The sequence below is a fragment of the Amblyomma mixtum genome, chromosome 5 (genome assembly GCF_055824585.1).
Source record: "Amblyomma mixtum isolate Tamu chromosome 5, ASM5582458v1, whole genome shotgun sequence".
NCBI classification, from domain to species: domain Eukaryota; kingdom Metazoa; phylum Arthropoda; class Arachnida; order Ixodida; family Ixodidae; genus Amblyomma; species Amblyomma mixtum.
Genome location: NC_143016.1, coordinates 16,423,427 through 16,436,632, shown reverse-complemented (window position 1 = coordinate 16,436,632; position 13,206 = coordinate 16,423,427). Strand labels below are relative to the sequence as shown.

Genomic DNA, 13,206 nt, shown 5'->3' with positions numbered 1-13,206 from the left:
CTGGTTTCTGTTAGCATGTTTTGACCGACATCATTTTTATTCAAGGACCAAGTACGGCATGTTTTTGAAAAGATGTGCAGCACAAATGATGAACACTTTAATTTAGTACAATGAAATCAGAGGGGTGCCTGTTTCATACAATTCATTTAGTTACAAATTAAAACTCAATTCAATTATGCTTGAGCAACTGTGCATACCTGGAAATACAGACGGGTGATAAAAGTGGATGCCTGATGGTATTGAAGCTGAACCTCAAATTAATGAAATTTGCTGTGTTATACTGTCTTCTATTTTCAAAATTTACTTCCTTTCAAAACGGCATGGCTTTCTTTACTTTCTACAATTTTACAAAGGAACTCTTCGCTATGATGGGGACAAAAAGCACTCAAAGAGACAAACACACAGAAAGAAAGACACAGACATACAGAAGAAGCAAGCACATTGTGTGCGTCTTTCTTTCCATGTCTTTGCTTTTTTGAATGTTTCTTTGTCCTTATCATGCCGGACACATTAGCCCGAACTCTATCACTTCCAACTTTCCACTGAAAATTCGATCCGATAAATTTCTCATACACAAGAGGAGGCGTCAAGACCAATGAAACTAAAATGATGCAAGCAGCCACCACTGACCAGACATCCGAGTGGCTGGTGAAGATTCCGTCTTTGAGTGACTCGGGTGCCATCCAGCGCACAGGCAGCAGACCTTTGCCTCCCTTGCGGTAGTAGTCCGTCTCGTAGATATCTCGCGTCATGCCAAAGTCACCAATCTTGACTGTGAGGTCCTCGGCCACCATGCAGTTCCGAGCAGCCAGATCTCTGTGCACAAACTTGTTGGCTGTCAGGTACGCCATGCCATCAGCTATCTCGGCTGCCATCTGGAGAATCTGCTTCAGCGTGGGAGGGTTGCCCCGTGGGCGGGTGGTCTCGTCGTTTGGCTGTCGAATCAAAAACGAGGAGGAGGGGCAGAGAGAGAGGAAGCAAGATAGTGTTAGTATAGTCTTTTAGTTTAGTTTTATGGGGGTTTAATGCCCCAATGCAACTCAGGCTATGAGGGACGCCGTAGTGAAGGGCTCCGGAAATTTCGGCCACCTGGGGTTCTTTAACGTGCACTGACATCGCACAGTACACGGGCCTCTAGAACTTCGCCTCCATTGAAATTCGACCAGCGTGGCCGGGATCGAACCCGCGTCTTTTGGGTCAGCAGCCAAGCGCCATAACCACTGAGCCACCGTGGCGGCCAGTGTTAGTATAGAATGCCTGCACAAGAAATAGACCAATAGGAGACTTCAACCCTATGCAGAAGAACCCCATTGCTACGAAAGAAACGGCAATCCACCATTTTCAATTTTTTTAAGTCCTAAGCTCACTTTGCAGAAATAAATTGTTTCAAGTCAAAGCCGCACTGTTTTCATTCATTTTCGGAGCTTTCCTCACTGTTGCATTTTCCTGGCTGTTTACGTTTTTTTTTTCCCCGGTCAGGTGAAAAACATATAAACGAGGTTCCACTGTAATAAACTGCCTGACAGACAGGCAAGCACAAAAAAGGAAAAAAAATACAACGTTAGGATTTGACCATTCATGTTTTTACTTTACATATTGCAAGTTAACCAGCCCTGTTTATATGAAGGAAATCTCTAAGCAAAAAAGTTTTCATAGCACTAGCATTAGTTTAGAAATCAATAGTAGCCATTAAAATAGCTTAAAAGAAGGAGGACGGTTTGATTGAAAAAAGAAAGGGAGAGAGGTCAGCTGAGTAATGATCCTCTGGACTGCTACTCTGCACCATGCTAGATTTTCTACACATAGTAAATACAACTGTCCCCAATCAGAACACTGCCATAGCATTTAAATATTTGGTTGATGTGTCACTACAGCCTGGCTCCACAAAGAACATCAAAGTAGTTTGACATGCTTCACGAAATTAAGCTATAAGGGAGCCTCTTAAATGGTGGGGCTGAGGTTCTCCATGGGTCAGCACGTCATGCTCGCGCAGTTTCGAATTCGTACGATGCTGTCTGCCGCACAAACTCGAACAGTAGTCACAGTTTGCGGAACTCAACAATCCACGGTCCTTGGTCCCAGTATCAGCGAAGCGCTGGAAGGCTATGGAGGTGGCGAGCACGAAAGAAAACGTCGGTGCATTTCAAAGCGAGGTCAGCATAACCACGGCAAAATGGACCACAACCCTGACTTCTCTATCATAAAACCGTCAACCGTCAACACCTGGCGTGTTGATGACGAGCCAGATGCCTCACATCATATGCAAGCCACCTCAAAGTGCATATCACCGGTTACGATGGCAATTTTGGTTACAGTCACTAAGCTAAGTGTAATTATGAAGGCGAAAGGCGATGGAGCGCTTGCTTGGACCATTTGTCTGTTCTTACATCCTTACCTTCCTGTCGCTCTAGGCCCTTCGTATCGTGGGCACAGTGCGATATGCACATTACTGACTCCTTCCTACGGCATACTGAAAATAATTTGAAGTAATTTTCTTGGGTAAAATTTTGATTTTTCGGACTATTTTGCTGTCCCTAGAGAGTCCAAAATATCAGTTATCAACTGTATCACACCAACTTATAGGGCACAGAAATTGCAAGAAATCGTTGAGTTCAATATTACTGTGCATAGGCAGGCACAGGGGCTATTATGTGTTCAACACAAGTTTAAAATTTGTGCCTGTTTTGGTAAGAATGATAGAAGAAATTACAGTGACACCGAAGGCGAAAAAAAAAAGGGAATAAATAGAATAACTTATACTGCCATGCATGAGTCGACTCCAAATATGAATCGAACCCCCAACTTGCAGCCCTTGCTGACTAAAAAAAAAAAAGATGACTAAGCTTCAAAGCTAGTGAAGTTATTTTACCCCTACACATGTCATTTCAGCAAGCAGCCTGAGAGACTAGTTATTAACCTAATACAAGAAGATTAATAAGTCAGCCACAGCAAAGCAAAACAAGGTGTAGTGCAATGTCGGGTTCAGAGTTCATCATGAAGCTTAGAAAAAACTGGGGTAGGTTCCTCTATGGAAGTACAGTCCAACCTCATTATAACGAAGTCGCATTTTGCACGGAAATTCGTTCGTTATATCCAATATTCGTTATAAAAGTATGCACTCAAATTCCTGCAGAAAAGGTTGCTAATAAACCCAAGTAAAGAGTTCTTTAAGATGGACATCACAGGGTTGAAAAAATGCACTATTTTTTAATTTAACGCGCGGTATAAGCATATCAAACCTCGCCTTGCATTTCGTACTGAAAAGCAAGAGCAAACTCACAAATCGGGATGCATGGTGTTGGGTCTGGGTGTCCGAGCCAGGAAACGGTCGAGGCGACGGTGAGTAAAAGGACGTTTATGTACAGTATGTACAAGGGCTTTTACATGATACAAGGGCCAAGAGCACCACGGGCAGGCACACAGAAGAAGGGCGGCCCCGGCGGCGAGCGTAGCTCCGGCGTGATGGCTCTTCTGCTGCCCGTCTGCTGCTCGGGTTCAGCGCGGCTCCGTTTTTATAGCCGCTGGTAACGGTTACGGCAGCCAGCCGTTCAAATCCTCCAATCACTGGCCACCGTTCAAATTAGACCAATGGTCGAGAGCCGGCGAGCGTCGGAGGAGTTCGCACCGACGGAGAGGAGGAGAGGAGGAAGGGTCCGTGTCGGCGCCGCGGTGGCGGGATGAGTCACGCTGCATGTCGCGACTTGTCCGAGAAAGTCTGGGCCTGCTTTGAGCGCCGGCGGGCGCGCAGCGCTGCTTTAGACAGGCCCGCCAGCGAAATGTGGGCGCCGGCACTACAATGGCCAGGTGCAAAAACTGATTTATTTAAAAAACGATGTAATCTCCGTTTGGCGGCACTTCACATTATTTGACAGGTTAAATTTCTCAACGAAATCAACACAGAGCAGCGCTTTCCCGATGTCAGCTGATTTGGCCACAGGTAGGTTCTCGAGGTACCCCCTCAACTTCCTGGCCATGTCAGCGGCCTCGGCACTGCTGAGAGCTCGCACTTTGCCATCTTGACATGCATCGCTGTTTCTACCATCATCTGCAGAAACCACCTGATCAGCAATTTCTTGGTCGGTCAGTTCGGGCGCCACAGCCAAGTTGTCATCTGCACAGATGAATTCCTCGAACGTAACATTTGGAACCGCCAGTTGACGCCATGTCGTCTCGCCGAAACTGTCCGCTTGCCTCCCAGTTGCATGCGGAAGCTTTCTGCCTACTTCTCGCAGTTCTTGGCACCAACGGCTGCTTCTTCGCCAGACAAGACGTGGCAAACAATCCGATGGTGGTCATTAAATCGCTGCAGCCAGCCACTGCTTGCATGAAAGTCATTGTGGCCTCAGACGGAAGTGAGACTTCTCGCCTTCATATGAAGGACGGCACCAGACACAGGCAGGTTACGCGCTATAACGTCCTTGAACCATGCAAACAAGGCATCTTCAACATCCTGTCTTGCTGTCAATCTTCACAGCGCCTGCAGAGTGGACGCTTGCAATCTTCTGCCTTGCGCTCAAGATGGTTGATAGAGTGGTAGGCACAACACCGAAGTCCGCGGCAATGACTTTTCCTTGCGCCCGCTGTCAATTGCCCTGAATATCTTTATCTTCGTTTCAAGCGAAACTGCTGTTTGTTAAGACGCGTTCCGCGACGGCGTCTACAGATTGAACTGCAGAGATAGCGCGCGCGGGTCGGAAATTGCGACGGCGGGGGTGGCCGGGGAGCGGGCGTCGGTTCGATCACGTGCCAGTCACGTGCTAGGCAGCCGTTGATGCTAGATTCATTCCCTCTCCCTAGATGGCGTGGCGCGCGGAAGCGCGGGTGATTCAAACACATATTAGGTGCGGGCGCTTCAAAAGATCAAAATTTAGCGTGTTTTGAAATTTTTTCCTACTTGTTTGCGCATTTTGAGCCCCGTGAATACAAAAACTGCTTCGTTATAACTGATACAGTGTCAAATTTTGAATTTTTCGTTTCGTTATAGAGATAGAACTCCCATAGAAATAAAGCATGTCCAACCAAACTTTTCTTTCCCTTCGTTATATCCGATAATTCGCTGTATCCGTGTTCGTTATAACGAGGTTCGACTGTAGTACAAAAGAGACAGTGAGAAGCTTGTCCCTTGCTTGCACTAGGGTTTAGTGCTTTTGCATGCAGTACACCAGATGTAGCCAGCCCATGTTTTCATACTTTTTTTCTGCAAACTAATGGTCAACTGCTGGCCACTATCATTTTGTCATGTTCCTCACAGGTCTGCATCTTTCCCACACTGCTCTCCAACCATCTGCTTGATCCCAGCCTGAATAAAGTGATTACCGTATTTACTCGCATAATAGGCGCACTTTTTTTCCAGAAAATCCGGCTCAAAGTTCGGGGTGCGCCTATTACGCGGGGTAAAATTTCCGGAAATTTTTCGACTCTCAAAATTGAACACACCGCGTAAACGCACTCGTGTACGGGCCGCACCCCGTTTTCCCGAAGAAAATATTAAAAAAAAAAGATCCGTGTAAGGGCCGCACCGAAACTTTCCACGACCCACGCGGGAATAGCCTTTGGAATGCACGCGCCGAGGCCTCTGCGATCGGCTCCGGCTGCGCGCAACGGGCGCTTGATCGTGGAGGCCACACACGCGCACAGGAGCTTCCAGATGCCACCCACGGAGGGCGCCCGAGGTAGAGCTTATCATCATCATCAATGTTTTCCTTCGCCGCGAGCTTTTGCTATCAGCATCTCCAGCTCGTTTTTTTTTGTTTTGTTTTTTTGTTGCTGTCAAGTGCCGGGTTTGCGGTAGCGCGATAGTTCATCGTGGTTTATGGCTTTGCCGCAGCTTATCATCATCATCAACGTTTTCCTTCGCCGCGAGCTTTCGCTATCCATATCGCCATCAGCATCTCCAGCTCGGTTTTTTTTTTTTTTTTGTTGCTGTCAAGTGCCGGGATCTGCGGTAGCGCGATAGCAAGGGAGTGACACTCTCATAGAGCCAATGGGGACGTTTTTTTTCGAAGGCGATGGTGGCGGCACCTGGGAGAGGCGGTAAACGCATCAAAAATCCAATATGGCGGCGCGCGTTTAGGCGGCTGGTAGTGGCCGGTTGCTCGCGCTACAGTGCACTGTACCCGCGCGTTCCTGGTGCTGGCGGCCGCTAGCTCGATCCAAGCTTTGTAAATAGTGGTGATTAACTGATCCCGCGCTGCATTCACGCTTGATTTCCTAAGTACTTACGGAATCTGCTCACTCGCTTTTGTATTTCGATGTGTCTGTTGATGTAGCATGGTGTATGGAGGCGAGCGGCGCGACTGCTTAGCAGCTGCGCTCGATCGAGAACGAAAAGCGTAAATGGTTTTTGTACAAAGAACAATTTATTAAAAGAACATCAGCAGTGACAATCGATGTCCAAAAAGTGATATTAAGTATGAGTGACATTGCAGTATCAGTAAAAGGCATCCTAAAAATCAAAATAAAAAAAAAACGCCATTATGTAAACCTAGCAGACATGAGCGCACAGAGAATATATAGGGGATAAAAAAAGGTATCAAGGTACAGTATACATAATAAAATGCTACATGACTGAATATACGTTTGTACGCGACTTTGTAAGAGATTTAGGTAAATAGCAGAGAAGTAAAACATCTGACCTGTATTGAAACGCATCAGTCTGTGGCTATGAATAAACACACGCAGAGAAAGGCAGAGAAAATTTTCAACCTTTGACTCGTGTAGAAGAAATCACAGTGCGTTGGGCTAGGGACAACATAATATGCTGCAGTGCTAGTTCTTAGTATAAAGACTCCAAGAAAAGCTCACTGTGTGACTCGACATGACGCCAATGACGCTGCTGCAGTGCGAATGTCGCCGTTTTCGCTTGCGCGGCTGACCGTGCGTCGTCTGCTTGTCGTCTGCTGCCGCGTTACCCGCGTCGTCATCTTCGCAACTAATTTCTTTGATGTCTTATTTTTAATACCTATGGCTGGTTATAATTTAGTTCATAAGCATGTTTTTATTATTGATAGTGGTCGAAAAATTTCACTTTTATTAGGCTTAACTGCAGCCCCGTTTACCGCCGATACCAGGATCGCTGCAATCGTTTCGACCGGGGCGCCACCCTCGGCGCGGACGCGCAACTTGCAACATGCCACAGCCCTGGCGATAGTTCATCGTGGTTTATGGCTTTGCCGCGGAGCGTTACTGTTTTAGCTCGACGGCCAAGCACCTTAACAGCTACACGGCTGGGAGTTTGCTCTCGAACACGGCTAGCGTGCGGCAGGTCGGAAAATACGACGTGACCGAGAAGAGCGGCAGTTGCGACTGAGGCGTCCCTAAATTTTCGTACGCACTCCAAGCGCAGAGGTTTTCGCGGGCCTAAGTCGGGAACGTTTCCGGCTGAAGATGAAGCTTTCCAAACAGACGTTTAAAGTGAGCATCCCTGAAAACTGTGTGCGGCTGTTCTACGCGATGTCGTTGTACGTGCTGTGGGTCCGCAGCAGCACTAGTGAGGACTAGTAGTCAGTTCAGCGAAAACTTTGTTAAAATAAAGATTGGGGAGCGGGGGGTGGCGAGGTGTCGGCTTGCAATCGTGTAAATACAGTATTGATCACAGTGCCAAGTTCGGGGTGCGCCTTTTATGCGCGGAAATAAAAAAATCTGATTTTTCGCGCCCAAACTAGGGGTGCGCCTATTATGCGAGTGCGCCTATTATGCGAGTAAATACGGTAGCATGCGTGATGAGATTCACCACAAACAACACTTTCAAATGTCAAATGGTCGAGAAAAAAAAAAAAGAGAGCACTGATCTGTCATCTTTGTAAAATACCATAACAAAAGCTATCAGTGAAGCCAGCTTTCCTAATGCAAACGAGGTCTAATGTCCAATATTATTAAGTTTAGCACTATGATTATGGAATGCATGTCTTTCCTCTGCACAATTATTTCTAACAGTCTCAGGTATTAGTTTTGTCATATTAACAGAAATACGTGGCCAGCATCATTTTCAACACTTAAATAAACTCATGATCAAATATTGGCCTGAAAAAGTAACACCATTAATGCAGTAGCCTTAATGCATTTTTTGTACAGTACATCCAATAAGTCTGAGATATTAGCATATCAGCACGTACATTAGTACACTATGGTTTAAAAAAAAAAAATTGGCAGAGGCTTGGCTTGGTTAGGCCCGGTAAGTTGTGAAAGCAATAGCCCTGGCTGCGCCTGGTTTGGCTGGTGGTGTGTCTTGGTAGTGCTCTTAGTAAAGCTCATGCTTATCAAAGTTTTGCCCATTTGTTTTACATGGCATTATACTCACCACACGAGGGCCCCCACGTGCTGGGAGATTTATGCGTGCCTCGGTCGCCAAAACGAGCGGTTGGCGCTAACGGATGATTGTCTAGAAGCTCCGAGCTACGTGGCCAAAGCCGGCGGCCGAGGTTGCGGATAACCGCGGATAATGGATGGATGGATGGATGGATGGATGGATGGATGGATGGATGGATAGGAGTGCCCCCTTTGAAACAGGGTGGTGGCAATTGCCACCATGCTCAGCGTTTCTTTCATTATTTTTTATATTTGTTTTAATTTGTTTTTCTTATTTTTTTATTATTTTATTTTTTTTATTCGCGGCAGCTGTGCGGCGCGGCGTGGATCCGCTGGGACAGCAGCGACAAGCTGAGTTGGGCTCCAGTTTTCTCTCCGTCTGGCGTGACGTCACAACAGAGGTCAAGCTAAAGGTCAAACAATGTCAAGCTAAAGGTCAAATGTGGATCCGCCGCGACGACGCTGAAGGCTCAAAACCTAGCGCAGTATTGCTCTCGAAATAAAACATGATGTTGTCACATGCAGACTATATATAGTGCCGAGCTGCATGGTGCAACCTTCACACAATGTCAGTGATCTCGAGATATCACTCACATCATTGTCTGGCCTGTGGGAGCGTAGATAGCTTTTGAGATCACCGTGTGACATCAGCTCCATGATCACGTACACAGGCTGGTCCTTGGACACCACACCCAGGAGTTTGACCACATGCTGGCAACTGAAGCCCCTGTAGGCCGAACATGTGCACAATTGCACGCATCAAAACAGTGCCCCACCAGTTAACACTTTTTATCATTGTCACCAGACCATGCCCAATGCCTACAAAGGCTTCTCTGGTTCTCTTGCACCGGGTGCAGTCACCCTATCCCCGACTGCATTTGTCGCCACTTGAAATACACTTTTTTACCCGAAGGGGCCATCAGTTACATATTCTACGCATTAAATGACCTGCTAAAATTTATTTATTTCCTCCTACTGGGTTAGGCTATGATATTACTCCCCAGTTGCTTGCTAACACACTCTGCCCAGCTCCTGTCTCTTAATATCATCACTATCATTTCATTTCCATAGTTGGCTGCAATGTCCTTAAATACATTTCCAGCCTTTGTACTAGCCTTCCAGTTTCTGACCCGTAAGTGAGCACTGAAACACTGAAATTAACACTTTTGCAAACCTGAAATTAACACTTTTGCGCTTGTGTGCTGCACACACTTCAGACTCTCGACCTAAATGCAAGCCAAATCACCAGCTGGGCAGAACACACCACGGGACAAAATTTGTGTTTCTTTTTAGACCAATTTTATCTCAGTAAAGCTATTTTTTTTTTAAGTTTACGCATTTTTTGGACTGCTTGATTATTTGGTCCATTTTTCAGGTCCCGCAAAGTTAAAGACAACTGGTCGGCGACTGTATTACGAGTGCTGGTAGGAGTATATTTGTTTGTTTTTTTTAATTATCAGCACCAGACTCAGTAAATGAAAATGCAAGAAGACCTTTGAATATTTTTTACGCATCCTTCACTAATGTCTAATTTAAGGCAGAGGAAAAAAACATGCCGCAACTCGCCAGAAACACAGAGGGCCCCTCATTATAACCAAACAGAAGTCACTATTCGAATACACACCCAATCATGCATGCATATGTACACTCACTCAGCAAATAAATAGGACACACTGTAATGACAGGTTTCACTCACTTCATCACAGATGCCTCCTGGAGAAATTCTATTCGCTCACGCATTGAGGCACTTTCGTTCACTGTCTGGAAATGAGCCAACACACACACACACAAAATAAGCATGTGTTTGTCATTGTGTGGCTACCACTGACCGCACACTTTGAAAAAAAAAAAAAAATTCAGGAAAAAAGAAGATAATCAACAACAACAGCTAGCCAAGGTGTGCCACAGTAAAGGGAATATCAAAGCTGCACAAGACCCTGCATATCTTATTATGATGTAGTAGCTTTACCAACTGACTCCTTCAAAGATATATCTCTGTTTCCAACCTACCATAAAAGCCCACCTACAATACTAGTGGAAACCAGTGAACCATTCATCCCATCCAGATCTTCTTTTATATTTGTGCAGTTTTTTTTTCCCAATTAGTTTCAACCATGAAGTCCATAAACTCCATAAACTCGTACAGAAAATCACCTTTCTAAACGCAGCACTCTTTTGAAGAACTGTTCAACGAGAAACTGCTGGCACTGAACAAGTTCTTTTTCACCCAAACAGCACATAACGAGGTGAACTTTACAAATCTGACACCAATTCTCCAAATTATTAGCTGCATGTTTTAGCTAGTAGCACCAAATTGAAATTTCATTTTTACACAGCACCAGCCTGAAGTCATTTGTAGAACGCACAGCCACCTGCTGCCTGTTTGCACCGATGATCTGTATTTTTTTTTTTTAATCTTGGTACTGTGCTTACACAATTAACTTACAATGCCACTACAGAGTCATGAACATAAGTGAGCTAAGGCATGACAGCACGCCGTTTTCCACAGGCAGCAGAGGACTGAGCGCTTGCACCGCATGCAGTGCCCACTGCTGTGGAGCCATGTCGCTAACTGACGTCAAAAATGCTTCATATGCATCTTTCCTGCCTCCGTGCTTGGCATGCAAGAGTGGAAAAGAAGGTCTTACCTTTACAGCACACTTTGTTTCAGGCTTGTCAGGTTTCAGGTTGAAGATGAGTCCTTCGTAGACCATGCCGAAGGAGCCCTGACCCAGTGCTTTTACCAGCTGAATAGACTCGCGCGGCACTTCCCACTCGTCTGGTTCATACACTGTAAGAATGGTGAGACGAAGGAAATGGCAGAACAGTTCACTTTGAATAAACTACGAACAATAGTAATTATCAAGTCCACTCAGTTAGATGCAGTGTTAAGAAAATTTCTTCAAAAGGCAATGAAGTGGGCAGTATTCATCAACACATTCCATTAATTCAACACTTTTCTTTGCCACAGCAAATGATATAAACAGCAAAAATAGTAAGAGGCACAGAACGTCTAGCTGAACAAAAGTGTGTCTTCAAGCTTGGCTTAGTCTGGTAGCCAGAAATCTCCGCAGGACTTCATTTCACTGCTTGCAGCTTGACAATGGCAACTTTTCTGCAGCAATCAATGCCAGCTCAACATGGTAACATTTTCCTTTGCCATCCCTACTTTCATCTTTAATGTGGCAATGCAAGAAAATATAAAGCATGTTATGCAGTACTGCCCTCACACTGTATCGTTGTTCTCAACATGAACAATGCAACAGCACTGCATAGCATATGGACAAGTGAGCGCATGCCACAGCAAGATACAGAACAGCAGTAACAGTCAAGTGCCGCAATTCTTCTGACACCTACCTGAAGGGACATACTCTGGATTTGTCGAAGAGAAAAGAAGCCCATTGGGAACCCCTGGGTTTTGTCTGCAAAAAGAGAGTTTTTTTTTTTTTTACAGATATTAAACAGAAACAATGAAATGTCAACTGAGTTAAATCAGCCCAATTTGGAGCAGCAAGTGACAAGGTACAGGGTCGTCCACTCTTAGTTAGAACGCGCTGACGCATGGCCGTGCTCTTTGGAGGGTCACTGCGTCCGAAACGGCTGCGCATCAAAGCGAAGCGGCAGATGACGCGAAGCATCACATCTAGGTACACCGTCTTGTGCGCTACTTTGCTGCGATGAGCGACTGTGTTGCACGCGGTGGCCCTCTGAAGAGCGCGGCCATGCGCTAGCGGGTTCTAAATAAGAGTGGACGACCCTGTACATATGCCACATAAACACACGTGCACATACACACCACAGGTGCACAAATTTCGTGTTGACATAGTTTGCACCAAAATCTGTGCCTGTCTTTATTGTGCACTAGTTTTGTCAAAGCAACACCTTCTTTGTCAGATCAGCAAGGTTGCATTTTTTTCTATCATGCTTACGAAGCATGCCTAAGGCATGCTAAGAAGCATTCAATCAGTTGTTTGCACACACACTGGCCACAATGCCACAAGACAGGGCTCTTTTGTGCCATGCAGCATCACACACTCAGCCACAGACTGCACAAGGGTTCCTCTAAAAGGCAACAAAAAAACACCAAACCACATTCTACACCTAAATACAACATTCATACCTCTTTAACTGTAGCTGCAGTACAGTGCAGTAATCAAACAGGGTCACCACAGAGACCAACATAGCAAAGCGCATCATTTCAGGGAAGTATTGAAGCAGCCTGTGTTGCTGATGACACCTTCTTGGCTTGCAGCATGTTGCCACAAAAATCGCAAGACATGCCTCTATGCTCGCTTTAACCCAGACTATGCTATGAGCAAATTCATGCTTTGTTCTAGTAAATGAGCCCCATGGAAAAAAAAAAGATGAAAAAGGAATCCAACACAGGGTTTGTAACCCGGACTAAGAGCTAGTGAAATGTCATGCACACTTTTTTTCAATCCCTGTCTTGTATACAAGCTGTCTTATGTCCTAAATTACTTCAGCTCTGTATCGAATACGCTGAATTCAACAGATGCGCTTGCTGAGGCATCACGCGGGTAATTTTCAAAAGGCTTCCACTCACAGTGGCAAATGATGCATGCAGGAGCAGTCTGTGCATGCTACCCTTAATTTTCTAAGAGAGACGCAAGACCATCGCAGACTTTTCCAAATGCCTCAAGCGTGGTGCAGACTTGTCTGCCAGGCTGAATACAGCAGCCACAGACCATTCACTGACTGTCCAACTAAGCGCATAAATTACTGAACCTCCGCTAACATGCAGTCCAAGTGGCCAAGAAAAAAAAACAAACAAACAGGAAGTCAAATGAGTTCAGACAACCATGGCTCAGTACGAGCGCAGCTTTCAACTGAAGCATGCACAGAACACCCATCATGGCGCGGCTGGGCCCAGAGAGGAGA

General features: G+C 45.6%; 1 protein-coding gene across 6 annotated transcripts in view; it reads right to left on the bottom strand.

Moving 5' to 3' along the window:
- The window catches only part of InR (Insulin-like receptor), a 194,571-nt gene that overhangs the window by 8,775 nt on the left and 172,590 nt on the right, over nucleotides 1-13,206 (bottom strand). For all 6 annotated transcript variants that reach the window (XM_089543464.1, XM_089543462.1, XM_089543466.1 and 3 more), the window contains 5 exons: nucleotides 11,665-11,729; nucleotides 10,956-11,098; nucleotides 10,004-10,068; nucleotides 8,902-9,034; nucleotides 631-935 (listed from right to left, as the gene is read on the bottom strand). In XM_089543464.1, coding sequence (XP_089399590.1) covers nucleotides 631-935; nucleotides 8,902-9,034; nucleotides 10,004-10,068; nucleotides 10,956-11,098; nucleotides 11,665-11,729 — 711 coding nt within the window. The remainder of the gene's footprint in view (nucleotides 1-630; nucleotides 936-8,901; nucleotides 9,035-10,003; nucleotides 10,069-10,955; nucleotides 11,099-11,664; nucleotides 11,730-13,206) is intronic.